This window comes from Lissotriton helveticus, chromosome 2_1 (genome assembly GCF_964261635.1).
Source record: "Lissotriton helveticus chromosome 2_1, aLisHel1.1, whole genome shotgun sequence".
Taxonomy (NCBI): Eukaryota; Metazoa; Chordata; class Amphibia; order Caudata; family Salamandridae; genus Lissotriton; species Lissotriton helveticus.
In genome coordinates, this window is record NC_136059.1 from 1,396,177,663 (window position 1) to 1,396,194,132 (window position 16,470).

At 46.4% G+C, this 16,470-nt stretch overlaps 1 protein-coding gene across 2 annotated transcripts in view; it reads right to left on the reverse strand.

The window, feature by feature from the left end:
* Positions 1-16,470, reverse strand: part of LOC144818684 (tyrosine-protein phosphatase non-receptor type 9-like) — a 960,088-nt gene that overhangs the window by 207,565 nt on the left and 736,053 nt on the right. For both annotated transcript variants that reach the window (XM_078676335.1, XM_078676336.1), the window contains one exon: positions 9,141-9,210. In XM_078676335.1, the coding sequence (XP_078532461.1) occupies positions 9,141-9,210 (70 nt within the window). The remainder of the gene's footprint in view (positions 1-9,140; positions 9,211-16,470) is intronic.

A 16,470-nucleotide genomic window follows, 5' to 3' on the forward strand; every position in this document is an offset into this window, starting at 1 on the left:
CGCAGATCCTATATAGATTTATAGGAACTACACAACAGCCTGCGCATACCTGCTGCCGCCCCTCTTGTCAGCAAGAGCTTGTTTTCCAAGGCGGAGGGATACTAAGTAGGGCCTGAACGTGGTGCTGCGGCACATTCTTGCAAATATGTCTGCCTGACGGACAAAGCAAACACAAGGAGATGATGGACAGAGCGCTGAAACTTTTCAGACACTCACCCCCAGTTACAGATCTGGGTTGAATCCACCATCGTTCTTTAGCTTACTTCGCCACCCCAGTTCAGCCCCAGCTATATGCAAATCAGTCTTGACCCTGTGCCTCATGGAAACAGTCTAGCCCAAACTGCCAAGCCAGGTCTTCCCTGGATGGGAAACAAGCATTCTAGGACTGGCAAACCCCCAAAACCGGTCCTAGGAGCTTGTTTCCAGACCAGGGAGAACCTGGCCTGCCAGTTCGGGCTGGACTGTTTCCATTGGGCACAGGGTCAGGACTGATTTGGCTGGGTTCAAACTGGAATAGCATGGGGAGCAAAAAAGCGATGGATTTAGGCCCAGATCTCTGTACTGGGGTGAATGTATGACATTGTTCTGCATTCTGTTCATCAATTGTTCTTTTTGCCTGAGGAACACCTACAAGTTACGTTCAGGGGAAAGTTCAAGAGCCAAACACGGATTCCCAGCTATGTCACACTACCCAAGCAGACCGTGGGTACCGGTCACCCGAGGTGGCCGTTGGACAAACTTCACCCGCTTTGTTTATACTGAGTTTGCTATAGCAGTTTTGTCGTTTCATAGCAGTGCGCTGAAATTAATGCACGTTGGTGTTATCCAAATTAAATGTTAAACCTAATTCAACGCTGCTCCCTTTATTGTCTGCTGATAAATGAGGCTCAATTTGGCTATGCTGTGATTAACAAGCGTGTCTACAGGTTTCACATACATCTGAGCAGTGTGCGCTTAATTCTGTTTGTGAAAAGAAATGCCTTTGTGTATTTGTAAAATAGAAAATTAACTTCCTGGCACATGTCTGGCTTGCACGGGCCTGCCCTAACGATCCGGTCTAAATCGTGTAGCTGCTGCAGATTCTCACAAGCAGCGCTTTCATATTCCCTCTAACCCACTTCCTCTCCTCCACACAGTCCAGGTCTAATCAATTTCCCAGCTTAGAAAAATGTCAACAAAGTATTTTCGTAAACCAAAACTGTCTTTATCAGGTAACCCCCCTCAAAAAAAAAAACCTGCACACTACTCAACCCCCATTCACCATTTTACAGCAAAACAATACTTTAAACCCAAAAAGTTAGTCCCAAATTGAAATAGCCTTTCCTATGGAATCTACTGGTTTCCTATTCATGCCAACCACAACATCCCAGCTTGTGATCGAATCCAAGGGCTTAATCAGCCAAGTCATTAATATTTTTATTTAGCGCAGGTTCAACCCGAAGGTATTGTAATGCTTTTCACAAGCCCCAACTAGATTACACAAGGTCATATTCTTTTTTTAGGGACGGCAGGATCACAGGATTTTGAGCTGACGAAGAAACTCGATCCGGGTTCCCCAGTTCCAAAGGCATTAGTTCTGTCCCTAACGTCACATCATCTCACACTATGGTCTAATCTACCTGCCATCCAGCCCTTAGACTAATTATCCCAACCAAACCTTACTCCATTTGGTTGGAAAAATACACAATGCCCCTACATCATTTGGGTCCTTGACAGCTGCCCCAAATATTCTGCTGTGTGCAGGGGTCATCACTTTGGAATACCTAACTACCTGCTCAGCTGAGACCTGAGTAGGAAGAGTTCCCCAAGTTTCTGAGGACGCAGCCTAGACTCACTTCAGTAGAGGCACTCAATTAATATATTATTAAATCCATGCAATCAGTAGGAGTGTTTTCACAAATGAGTGTATGCAATTTGATGTACTACAGTTTTTCAAAGTTGAATTAATGCATGGAATGAACCGTGATTTTCCTCTCACAATCAATCATGTTCTCTTGATGTTCTGAATGCTATTTGTGAATGTTTACATTTTTGCAAGGTAACCACATATTTTGCTAGCGAACTGCCAAGGCTGCCACATATGCCCGCTCTAACCACAGCGTATCCCTTGGGGCTGACCACATTCTTTCAAATCCTTCTCTGAACCAGCATTGTGTGTCTAAACACTCAACAAAACATTTCTTGGCCTCACTGTCAAACAACATGGTGATCCAAGCATGCAAATGTGCAAGGTACTGCTCAAAGACCAGTCAATCTCTGGAACATGGTGGGATCGAATAGCTTTGGCTTTGAGGCTGGTGCTGGAGGTGGATCGGGTTTCGATTTTGAAATGAGATGTTGATTTGATCTGGTATTAATTAGCAGCTCAGTCCCAAGACCTCATGGAGATTTCTTTAGGTATAACAATTCTTATCTCTGGAGCTGCAAAACTATGCTTCCCAGAGGCAGACATGGTTTGATAGATTAGAGCACAAAGTAGACCTTTCCACCAAAAACAGGTGCACCACCCAAGAGCAAAATTATGTTGTAGCATTAGCAATTTTTGACATGACACCATAGAAGAAGGACTACAAAGTTAACCCAAAATGATTATTCTGCAATCCTTGGAATAATGGAGTTCACAACAGCAGTATATTTATGGCGCCTCCTTAAATAAATACCAAAGAAGAGAGTCCTCTAGGAGCAGTGTGCAGGCAGCCCCAAGAGACAGTATGATAGATACCATTTTGCTGCAGTCTTTAATTCTGGATTTTGATGATTTTGCTTGTAAATCTTCACAAGCACCAGTCTTTCTGTGACATCCATCTTGCAATACCTTTGCTCCTCAGGTAGGTGGGGCCATCTGTCTCTGTCGCTGCTCCATCTTGTTCATAAACATGATGAAAGGGTCCCATAAAGGCTCCAGTTATGTGTCCTGTAATCAGTTTTACTTCGTCTATGTTTTTTGAACACCCAAAGACACAGATCTGGAGCTTAACTCGTACCTATTTGATTTTTTTTCCCCACCAAAAAAGCAAAGCTATCCACACAGTTCTACGCCACACAATTCAACTCCACACATTTCCAATCCATACCACATAATTCTACACCAAACCACATATGTCAACTCAACAACACAATTACAAAACACACCAAATACATCTAATCCACACCACACAATTCCACATCATGCCACAAAATTCAACAGGACACTCACCTCATACTACCCCACAATACAAAACACCATTCCAAATAGTTACTTTCCATTACACACAATCCAACTTCACATAATTCCAGTACATCAAAACCACATATTTACCATCCATATATTTCCACTGCACACCATGCCACATAATTCCAGTACACAAATCCACTCTAAACCACACAATTTAAATTCAACCCACATAATTCCACTACACACTACGTGTATACACTCCTTAACAGATGTGTAAACAGACAGTCATTTGCATTACCAATGGCTCTAACTCAAGAAAATGTGAGACCTTTTTCATTTCCAATGCTTCTTTCAGCTCTAAAGTTTTAAGTATTTTGGATGCAGATGTGGTTTCCTCGAAAGATCTTTTCTTTTAAACCCTGCATTAACTAACATCACACTTTTGGCCTACTTTCAGAGATTTTTCAAATTCCTCTTTGCAAATTTTTAAGAGCTCTCTTGACACATCTCTGAATCCAGTGTCTTCGCAGGTCAAAAGCACTGTTAAAAAAGAAAACTTGGGAAAGGAAAAGGCAATTGAACGAAGAACTCTGGGCTAAAATTCTACACAATTCAAAGCAGAAGAATACCTCAGGCTTCTGGAAGATCATCCATAGGCTTCAACGGCCAGAACACAAAGGTATCAACTCAGCAATACCGGAATCCGATTGGGCCAATTATCTAACAAATCACTTTAATACAAGTTAACCTGTAACGAAGGACGCCGTAGGGGTTGACTTGGAAGAGGGAGCTCTCCAACAACTGGACAAAATTGATACACACACCAAAACAGCAAACCAAGCGCTAAAGAAGAAAATAACCGGGCCCCACACTCCAACAAAGGCAGAAGCCAGTCCAAGGATAGTCGAGCTTAGAAAAAGCGAAAACGAATTAACAAATCAGGCAATAACAGATACCATTCTCAAAGAAATTTCTAAGGGAAAACTTGAGGGGGCTCCAGGACCAAACGGGATCCCCCCGATATTATACAAACAGGATCCAGGTTTTTTGAGCACTATTTTTATCCCAGTATTCAACGAAATAAGGGAAACAGGTACAATACCAACATCTTGGAGCGGCTCAATAATAAGCCCAATATATAAAAAAAGTGCGAGGATCGATCCAAGCAGCTACCGTCTGATTGCCCTGATAGACGTAGAGGCAAAGTACTACGCAGGCCTTATCCTGAAGGACCTAACAACATGGGCTGAAAAAAAGAACATTATCCCAGTTACACAGACGGGCTTTCGGAAGGGCCAGGGACCCCTAACAAACATCATGGCGTTAACCCTATTGTTTGACGCAGTAAAAACAGCAAAAAGCTCCCTGTTCGTGTGCTTCATCGATTACAGCGCCGCTTTCGACCACGTAGACCGGCATAAACTATGGCGGAAGTTGAGCACATGGGGAATCCCTGGCCCCCTGCTACAGCAGCTGGTTATGCTACATACCGATACCTGGGTCCAAATAAAACTGGGATCTGGCACACATCTATCGAGAAAAATAAAGACCAGCAAAGGACTAAAACAGGGCTGCGTCCTAGCCCCAATGTTGTTCAACCTCTTCCTGGCGGACCTGCCAGAAGAGCTAAAGACAGCTACATCTCACGCACCTCGGCTAGGAAACATTACGCTTTCAAATCTGCTCTACGCAGACGACCTGGTCCTCATTAGCCGGACTCCTATTGGCCTCCAAAACCTTCTCGATAAAACCAACGCCTTTTCGAAAGCAAATTCCTTAACAATCAACTTAAACAAAACCAAAGTCATGCCAATGAACTATAACAAAAAACGGAAACCCGCATGGTACCTGGACAGCCAAAGATTAGAACAGGTGACCTCATATAAATATCTAGGAATCATAATTGAGGGCAATGGCTCCTCCAAACAACAACTAGAGGCCATCCGTCGGAAGGGCATGACCTTTCAACTATCAACAAGGCCCCTCCAGAAAGCTCTCCCTGACAAGACATTAGCACCACTTCTACAGGTAATAAAAGCTCGCCTACAGCCCATGCTCTCCTACGGCAGCGAATCAATGCGAGGCAAAGACGCAAGTACTCTGGACAATACTATCAGTCGCGCTTATAGGGCAATTTTCCACCTCCCTAAAAACTCTTCGCCCGCTCAAATTCGTCTCGAATTTGGACTGCAGAAACAATCTGTGGAGAGGAAAGGCCAATATATAAAAGGCTGGCGCAAAATTAAAGACGCCGAGGAAGGATCGCTAAACGCCAACCTATGGATTGAGCTTAACGCCAAAGAAAACTCACCTGCAAGGGCCTACCTAACAAACTCACTGGAGAGCCTGGGACTAAATACGCTTTGGGAAACAAGAACGGACTTTGGGACCTTTAAAAAAGCAGTGTCGAAAACCATCAAATTGGTCTCCTCACTTGAGGACAGAGCCACCCTAACCAAGAGAGCGCACGGATGGGTTGTGCTTGAAGGGTACAGAACCACAAAGCCACTAGAATACCTATCAACGGGCCTTACACAAAAAACAAGTTTCTAAACATGCGCTTGGGCAATATACCCATAGCATGTCATCAGGCACCATGGAAAAGGCCAAACCCATCAAATGCCTGTCGCCTTTGTCAATCTGCGAAGGAGGATCTTGTACACATCATTTGTATCTGCAAAGCACTCATGGGTATAAGGCGCTCCATGCTTCGGCCTCTATGGAACCAGAAGGGTGTAAAAACCTGCAGGCAAGCAGTGATGTTTTGCTTTAACCCCGAAGAGACACAGCTAAACTGCAGAACAGTCAAATACTTTGATTTAGTGGCAAAAAAACTAAATGAAACTACACTCGGGCGGGACAGCCCTACCGCATCAGGAGAATAGCAGACTTCTTTAATGGCCCAGAACCTATAAAGATCCATGAGCAATTAAGTCACAGCAATTAGAATAAAATATGAAACCACTCACAAAAAATAACGGAAAAGACAGTTGGGTGATAATATGGCCTTACAATCAAAAGAACAACAATTATCAAGGCCAAGACTAATAGGAAGACTTATTAACTTACTATGGACCCCCCTGTGATTTTACCAATGAGCAATAACTTTTTGTAAACCCTCTTTTTAAATAGTTAAATGACCTTTTATTTATTGTGTAATAATTGTGAGTTTTTATTAACTGTACAATAAACAAAATTCCAAATTCCAGTGTCAGAAATATCAAACCGAAAATGGAGGCTACGTTAGGGAGCATTGTGGGCTTATGGTCAACGTCATAATTGCTCTGTCTATGTCCAGGACTGGGGGAACAAGTTTGTAAATAAACTCTTCGAAACCAACCACTAGATGCTAGAGGAATGCAAAACAGTAGTGTTCTGAGGCTAAACCTTGTTTTATGTAGAGGTTTGACTTTTGTAATTAGATTTTTAATGGTTTGTGTTATAAATCGAATGTATAATTTGAACAAATGGTACACAAGAAAATAAACAATCAGAACTGTTGCAGCACTTGCCTACAGTACACCCACTGATCTTCTGTTGTACAACTGAAAGTGATTCAATATTTACGCTGAGCTATCATCCTCTCTTTTTTGCAGTATGTTAGTCAGAGATTCACTTTCTTCCTCTTCCTTATTAGCTACCATTAGGTGTACAATAAAGGTGGGGCAACAATATGTTAAACATGAAAGCCCTAAGGGGTTGCATAGGGGTCTCTAAATCAAAGGTAGTTCAACTCACTGATTTTTCTCAAGCACTGTTGGGGGCAAATTCTACTTATCTTGGAGGGGACTCTGTGGCGGCCGGCACAGATTGGGGGTTAAGGGGGTGTGAAAAAAGAAGAAAAACCGTACCTCCTCGCCGCTTCTATCCTCCGTCATCCCTCTGATGTCTTTCCTGGCCAGAACAGAACAGGAAGCACCCAGGCTCCCCTAAGCCAATCACAACAGCGCTGTGATTGGTCTGAGCACTGTGGTTCGGTGCTCAGGAAGTGACTGGTAGCCTGGACATGATCTCCACCCAGACAGTAATGCAGCCTGGGTGAAGAACATGCACAGTGTGTATAACTGTTTGGCCATCCAAACAGTTGTGCATACTTACAGTGTGTCACCACTTGGTACTCAGGAAGTGACTGGTAGCCTGCACATGTTCTCCACCCAGACTGTAATGCAGCCTGGGTGAAGAACATGCAAAGTGCGCATAACTGTTTGGCCAGCCAAACAGTCGTGCATACTTACATTGTGCCACCACTCCTCCCCCTACTTCTCTGTTATCGGAGCTGCACCGCCCTGTCTGCAAAGCTGCCGCAGCAGGAAAAAATAAAATGATAATAACCTCAAACTATTTTAATTTTTTTCCCCCTTTATTTCACTGCTGGAAAGCAGTAGAGTGACACTCCTCTGCCTTAGCAGAGCCGCCACGGGGGGGACTGCTTCTGTCACTCATAAATCATTATATACTGGCCAACCTTCATATCGGATTGAAATTGTCCTACTCACCAGAGGCAGCAGAAACACTAGGCGCATAAGTGGACTAAATCTAGGAAATGCAGTACTCTAAAAACAAAACATCCAAGCAGGCTTTTACCTGCCTAGCCCCCAGACATTGGAATACTACTACTAATCATAAATGACCGAAAAAAAACTCCTACTCTTCCTTTGGGAACTAAAAATCTACCTCTTCAAAATGTATCTACCCAACTACCATTATTCTCATTTCCTATTTTCCATTCCTCCCATCAATGTAAGCAATGGCGGCTCCTCGTGGGAGTGCTGCGGGGCGGGGGTAGTAAACTTCGGCTTACAGCCGAACAGAGTTAAGTAAATAAGTGAAAAAAATTACATTGCGCGTGCTGCCTCGCCGATTGGTGTTGAGGCGCGTGCAATGTTCTTCCTTTTATTTATTTATTTACTTAACTCCGCTCCGCAGTAAGCCAGAGTTTACTACCCCCGCCTCACTGAATGTAAGCTATATGTATTCTTCCAGTTTTATGTAAAGCGCTCTGCTACTCCAGAGTCTAAGGACCAGGCTACGTAGGTACTAATAAATTAATAAATAAATACCAACTAGCCAGGTTACTACTCTGCGTTACTTTCTACTCACAGCACTACTTCTGCAGACCTGACTTCGAGTTGGACTTCTTCCAAGTACTGGGATTTCCAGGATCCAAGGCCTAGCACAAAGTCAACATTTGCATAAGTGGGATCCCAGTTATGCTTCTCAATTCTTATTCCTAAATTCAATGTCTTTGGAATGTATGTTTGCACTTGCATAATAAATCTGAAAGCACCGCACAATACATCTGGCTATGTCCCCTTATGAAATAGATTTTCCAAAAAGTTTAATAACGGGGATTTTCCAAAAAGAAATCGATTGCCTGTTTTTATGTTGTCTGTTACTGCTGAGAAATGTAATCGAAATTAAGTCTAAGCTAGGTCGGTTTCCTTAAATGAATAAAGATAGTACATTATGGGTGATTTCCTTGCAGTATTTCGACGAAGATTGTTTACAGTAATGAACAAAGGGTTTCCCTGTTGCTTGATAACACGCTTGTGTAGTGGGGCAGTGTGCTTTCTTAAGAATCGTCATACATCATTATGGTACATTAAGGAACGCAAGTTCTAATGCCTGGAAATCCACTTTAAACTCTGATATTTTTAAAAACATTTTTGTAACAAGTTAGGGAACATACTTCCCCGATACAACATCCTGGGATATCACCTGCCTGCTTTATTCAGTTTGTTATGCCTGTGAAAACACATTCTTACTCACGGAACAGTGCTTTTTGATGTCTGAACACACCTAGTATGGCCTTAATTTATGCATTTTCCACATGGACTCTGTCATGTCCAATGATTTTCATTAGTGTTCAGAATATATGAAACTAGTTTAAAATGCATCACACAAAAACAGACACTTAAAAACTGAGGGGAAAGGAATTGCTCTTGCATATGTGGTCATTCTGGCAATAGATATGATTAATCCATACCTTGTGTTGCTATATACGCATTTTTCCTCTTATATCCATCCATAAAACTTGCGTTGATGTAATCTGTTGTCTAAATAAATGAAAAAGTAACTTTAACTTTCAGAACCGATGCATTCGGCATTTCATATTGTAAGGAAAAAATTGCCTACCTGTAACTACATTTCTGCAGCGCTGGTATATTTCAGAGATTCACATACCTGAATCCTTCCCCAACATTAGGCTGGGAATCCCCAGTGTGTTAATATAGATATATAAACAGCATTAACATGCCCTTAGATAAAACAGTGTGTTTTGAGAGCACTGAGCAAGTTACTTACTTTCGGGAACACGCTTTCTGGTAGATTATCTATTCACAGATTACTCACCTACTGAATATTCACCAGGCTTCAGACTGGATCCAGAAACTTTTCAACAGTACCTCTGCGTGTGGTAAAGTGGCGTTTGCGGCTCTGCAATGACGCTGATCAGCTTCTGAAATGTTATGCAAGGCCTATATCGGCGCCACTCTCGTGGCTGTCAGTTACTTTTAAGATTGCCTGTACTACCAGACACAGAAACCCTCAAGCAAATTGGTAGACAGTGTGCAAATTCCTAGACTTGGGAGCTTATTACAGAATAGAGTTCTATCACAGAAAGGGGAGGATGAGAGGGTCGGTGAGGAATCTGTGGCTAGAAAGAGACTTTACCAGACAGAGCGTTATCGAAGGTAAGTAACTTGTTCTTCTGATAGAGACTTCTAGCCACATTCGCATCACCTTTCGAATAGATACCACAGCAATACCTATTTGGATGTGGGTCTGTGAATGGACTCAAACTAGAAGGTCCAGCAGGACGCAGCAGGCAAAATGCCCCTTCCGGTGAACCCGCCTGTGCAGGAAATAATGCTTTGTGAACGCAGGGAGGGATGCTGACGCAGCCGCCTGGCAAATGTCCAAGATAGGGACCATGAATGCAACGAAGTGGCAGCAGCTTTGGCCCTGGTAGAATGAGCCTGCAATCCTTCCAGACTACTTGTTTGTAAATACGTAGCAGAGCCTAATGCAGGCATGATACAGTGGGAGTTGTTTCTCTTCTGCCGCTCGCAGCCGGAGTTCACGCTGGTTGTTTCCTTGCCGCATTTGGAGTCCAGGGACTACGAGGACCGGGAGCACTTAGTCCACGCACACCTGGGACAGAATTAAGCCCCGCCCACCCTCAGCGCTATTTCACGGCTAGCGGGGGCCGCTCGCATCCGGAGTTCACGCTGATTGTTTCCTTGCCGCATTTGGAGTCCAGGGACTATGAGGACCAGGAGCACTTTGGCCGCGCACACCTGGGACGGAATTAAGCCCCGCCCACCCTCAGCGCTATTTCACGGATCGTGGCCGGAGTTCACGCTGGTTGTTTCCTTGCCGCATTTGGAGTCCAGGGACTACAAGGACCAGGAGCCCTTTGGCCACGCACACCTGGGACAGAATTAAGCCCCGCCCACCCACAGCGCTATTTCACGGCTCCTGGCCCCCGCTATGCGGGACGCGTGCGGCGAGCCCGTTTGAGCCCGTCCAAGCACGGATGAGGACGGGACGGGTCACCACCCTTTCATTCATTTTCTAATCCTCAATCCTTATAGGAAGATCTAGTGCTCACAGGTCGGATAATTAGACAGCCCTGGTATCTTCATTTCTGTTTGTATCCTTGTTGGTGCCAACTAGCGGAGCGACTGCAGCCTGGCATTCTAACTCTAACTGCCACAGACAATGACTACCACTAAGGTGGGAAAGGGCAGGAAGACTATACCAGGTGGGTCTATTGTGGGCACATTGGACCAGTTTTTAACCAGGGCATCCTCCGTGTTGGCACACGAAATTGAAATGACCGAAAAAGGCTCTCAATGGAGCCCGCTTTTGACAAACGGTCGTCAATGGGCATGCTGGCCCAAGTGCCGTCACCAGTCCAACAACTAACCACTGATGTTGTGTCTTTGGGTCATATTGGCGGGGGTAATCAGTCACTTCAAGCTGCTGGTGGGTTGCCTGGTCCCTTTACTAACACGGACGTCGTATCAATCGATTTATGCACTTCGTTGCGAAATGACGAGCACCCGGACTACCAATTCAGAGACTGCAAAAACGGCCTGCATCTAGCTCTAAAGCGGGGGCTCATCATCCGGGACCAGACCCAATAGCCAAAAGGAAGCGTGGAGGGGCCACACTGAAAAATAGAAACGCGAAAATTCAGAAATGTAGCAATATGAGGGTGGCACGAGGACGGGTTCCCTACCTCGGATGTGCTCCCTGACTGTACCGGACGGGGTGTTCCAGCTAACGTTTCTCCCTTTTCACCCCGTCCGCAGGCTCCCTTGGACGTTTCCTGGGGTTCGCCGGCCATGTCTTCACTGACCCCGCCGTACTGCCAGCCTCCCGTGACGGTGGGGGTGTGTTCCACGGCATTCTCTGCATTAGGCCAATCAGCTGAGCGGACGTCGGCTGCAACCTTCCAATCAGAGGAGCAGGGGGCGTTTAAGGAAGGATCGTCCCCGTTTGACAGCGCGGAATCTCGAGGAAGCCAGCCGGTCCACGAGGAGAACGCCACGGACGAAGAAGGAGGAAGCGCCGAAGAACCGCTGCTCGAATCACCGGAGCCGAGACCCGACAAGCCAGGAGGCCAACGGTATCACGAGCCGCCCTGCCACACTTCCAGGGGAGAAGTGTGGCTCCGCAAGGTACGGGGCCGCTTACAGGGGTTGTTTAAAGCACAGGGTGGGACGGGGTAGTTTGAGGGTGGTCACTGTACCCCATTTCCCTTCACGTTATCCGCTGGTTAGGTGGGGTAGCTGTCCCGGTGATCCCTCACACCCCTGCCCGCCTCCCTTTCCTTGAACTCCGGTCTCAGCCCCTAACGCGGCTGTCTCTTTTCTTTTGTTTTCGAGCCTGAAGCTGTGACCCACTAGACCTGACCGGAGGACGTCAGAAGCCCGGGAAAAGGAGAACGCACCGGAACCTGAACCTGTTGAAACTCATTGGACACTGTGTTATTCTTGCTGTTTAAACGCCCATATCGAATAAAACAGTTTATCCCAGACTAAAGGTAGTGGCGTACCTCGCTTACCAGACCCCAACCCCCACAAGTGGTGCCGTGACTCGGATCCCTCAGGGAACCGCCCCATTCGAAACAGAATGGAAAACCTCCTGACCCAAATGGAGGCAGACCGTACTACGTTTTCCCAAGCCATACAGAGCCAATCAGAGAACATAATGAAGCTGGCAGAAGGACAGACTCAATTAATGACTGTGATAAGCCAAGGGAGAGCAACTGCCCCACCCCCAGGCACGGTAGTTCCCCTACAAAAGTTTACTACAGGAGAGGATCCCCTTGCCTTCTTTTTGAATTTCGAGAGGGCCGCAAGAGCTAGTTCCTGGCCGGGGGATAGGTGGCCTTTCTATTTAGCACCATTGTTAATTGGGGAGGCTCAGGCAGCGTACCAAACAGTAAATCGAGACGGTACCACCGCTTATGCAGTTGTGAAACAGTACATCCTAGACAGGTTGGGGGTCGATGAAGAAACCTATCGACTACGATTCCGCCAGGAAAAAGGGACTCCCGGGGATCTACCAAAGACATTGTTTTTCAAATTGAAGGAATCCGCTGACCTATGGTTGAAACCCCAGGAAGGGAACATTGACGCCGTCATGAATAAAATATATCTTGAACAATTCATCGACGCCCTTCCCTATGGCACGCAGAGGTGGCTTAAACAACATGCGGGCCTAACGTTGGAACATGCCATCGAAATGGCGACTTGTTATTCGCGGGCTCAGGGTAAACCCTATATGAGAGAACCTGAGAAACCAACCAAAACCATACCACCCCTCAAAATAGAAAGAAAAGTCCAAAAACCAGTAGCGGAACCCCCACGGCTGCGGTTTTCGCGCCCTGAGCTACCAAACTCAGGACCCCAGTGTTATGACTGTGGAGAGTGGGGTCATATCGCCCGATTCTGTAGGAAAAAGAAGGAAAGAGAAGAGGAACCCATGGACGTGAGCTACGCCCCCAGGTCCATCCTGTATGCACAAGAAACCGGATCCACATTCTATGTACGGGTTTCTCTGAACGGAACTTTTATCAGGGCTTTGTTAGATTCAGGTTGTAAGCACTCTGTTATCAAAGAGGAGTACGTAGAACAAACCTCTCTTATCCCGGGGAAACAAGTCAGCATTCGCTGTGTCCATGGGGACGTTAAGGAGTATCCCGTAGCCAAAGTCACGTTACATACACCCTCAGGGAAAGGAATGGAAGTCACCGTAGGGGTTATGTCTCGCCTACCAGAACCCATTATCATAGGGACGGATAACCCCTCCTTTAATGACCTATTGTTAGACACTCTCCAACACTTGTCTCCTCCTCGTGATGCCTTGTTAGCAGCCGAACCCTGGGCCAGGGACACCCACTTTAGAACAGCCCAATTAAACGACGCAAGTCTCACTAATGCATGGCAGGTCGCACGGGGTGCACAGGATCCGTCCACCACACGGTATCCTACGTTCATCGAGAAAAACGGCCTGCTCTATCGGCTCGCTAAAGCCGACGCTGAGCCCCAGTTGCTGGTCCCAAACGATTTCCGTGACCAGATATTGTTTTTCGGACATGCTCATTTGTTAGCTGGTCACTCTGGGGTGGAAAAAACAGGGCAGGCCATATTGCGACACTTCTTTTGGCCAGGTATATACGCCCAAGTCCAGAAATATTGCCAAGAGTGCAGAATATGTCAGAAACGGAACCCGTACACTCCTCCCCCGGTTCCGTTGGTGCCCATGCCTATCATTGGGGTCCCCTTTGACCGCATAGGTATGGACCTAATCGGCCCCTTGCCAAAGTCATCCCGAGGACATCAATACGCTCTTGTGTTGGTTGATTATGCCACACGTTATCCTGAGGCTTTCCCCCTTAAGGCCGCTACTTCAGCAGCGATAGCCCAGAGGTTAGTGGAGGTGTTCTCTCGCATGGGATTCCCAAGGGAAATAGTTACCGATCAGGGCACTCCGTTTGTTTCCCGTTTAATGCAACAGGTATGTGTACAGTTGAACATTAAACACATTAAAACGTCTTTATATCATCCCCAGACAGACGGATTGGTTGAGCGCTACAACGGCTCCCTTAAGTTAACCTTAAAAAAACTCCTTTCAGGTGATGGGAAAAACTGGGACCAGTTACTACCTCTCGCTCTCTTTGTCCTGCGTAGCCAGAAGCAATCTAGTCTCGGTACCTCTCCCTTTGAGCTACTGTTTGGAAGATCCCCTAGAACGCTTCTTGAGATAACAAAAGACAGTTGGGAAGCTGAGGGATCCCAAGAAGCTGAGGCCCTGTTAGACTATACTCGGCAATTACAAAGCAGGTTGCATAAACTCAGAACGCTTGCCCACGACCATTTGGCCATAGCCCAAACCAAACAGAAAACCCTTTATGACAGGGGTACGAAAGTAAGGGTGTTGGATGTAGATGATTGGGTTCTGATCTTATTGCCCTCCTCCACCCATAAGATGAAGAAGGAGTGGCAGGGTCCCTTCAAAATCCTGCGGAAAATAGGACGCACGACATACTTAGTACAGTTGGGAAGAAGTAAAACCCAAATGTACCATATCAATCTCCTAAAGAAATGGCTAGGAAAACCCCCGCAGACAGTCAATGTAGTGTCTCCTGTGACTGAGGCGAGTCATACAGTCAGGGATGCCCCTGTCAATCCCGACCTGTCTCCTGACCAACAGAAAGACGTTGAGTCCTTACTCCTTTCCTATTCCGAAGTGTTCTCGGACCAGCCGGGGCGCACTCATTTGGCAAAACACTACATACCCACGCCCCCCAACACAGTTGTAAAGCAAAAACCCTACCGGATTCCGGAAGCAAGATGTGTAGCATTCCAAGCAGAGGTACAGAGCATGTTAAAATCCGGGATCATAGTACCTTCCCACAGTGATTGGTGCTCACCAGTGGTATTGGTACCGAAACCGGATGGCAGCATCCATTTTTGCATTGATTTCAGGGCCGTTAATAGGGTTTCTAAACAAGACGCTTATCCCTTACCTAGGGTGGATGAACTCCTGGAGCGCCTTGGTGAGGCTCGTTATATCACCACTATAGACCTCACCAAGGGATATTGGCAGATACCCCTTGCACCCGGAGACATGGAAAAACGGCCTTCTCCACTCCTTCTGGTCATTACCACTTCACAGTACTCCCCTTTGGGTTGCATGGGGCACCTGCGACATTCCAGAGAGTCATGGACACCCTGTTAGCTCCTCACTTGCAGTACGCCTCAGCTTACCTAGACGATATCGTAGTGTTTAGCAAGACATGGGAAGATCATATGCTACATCTAGAGAAGATATTATCTAGTCTAAAGGAAGCCAATCTGCACATCAATGCAAAGAAGTCCCGCTTTGCTTTCTATCAAGTCAAATATCTAGGATACCTCCTAGGCGATGGACAGATCAAACCCCAGACCGAAAAACTCGATGCTATCAAAGCTTTGCCCTATCCTTCCACGAAAAAGGAACTCAGAGCGTTCTTGGGGTTGGTGGGATATTATCGCCGGTTCATTGCTCAGTTTGCTAATCTGGCCGGTCCGCTCACTGATCTCCTTGGCAAGCATGTCAAGTCTTCTAAACTCCCACACCCCTCGGTCATCCACGCTTCTGCTTTCCAGGCCTTGAAGGATGCTCTCACTTCTTCCCCTGTGCTTGTTTCCCCTGATTTCCTCAAACCGTTCATCCTCCAGACGGACGCTTCAGGGGTGGGCATCGGGGCTGTTCTTTCTCAGGTGGATGAACAGGGGATGGAGAGGCCTGTTCTCTTTATCAGCCGGAAGCTGTTTCCTAGGGAGCAGGCATATTCCACTATTGAGAAAGAGTGCCTGGCTGTACGTTGGGGTGTAGAGAAACTGAGATATTACCTCGAGGGACGTCCATTTGTGCTGTATACGGACCATGCTCCTTTGACCTGGCTCCAGCGTAACAGGGGTAACAATGACCGTATCCTGCGTTGGTTCTTGGCTTTGCAGCCCTACCAGATTGAGTTCCGTCATCGAAAGGGTTCTCTGCAGGGGAATGTTGACTTCCTTTCTCGTTTTCCTCTTTCCCCCGATCGGGTCAATCCTGAGGGTGGGATGTGTCACGAGGACGGGTTCCCTACCTCGGATGTGCTCCCTGACTGTACCGGACGGGGTGTTCCAGCTAACGTTTCTCCCTTTTCACCCCGTCCGCAGGCTCCCTTGGACGTTTCCTGGGGTTCGCCGGCCATGTCTTCACTGACCCCGCCGTACTGCCAGCCTCCCGTGACGGTGGGGGTGTGTTCCACG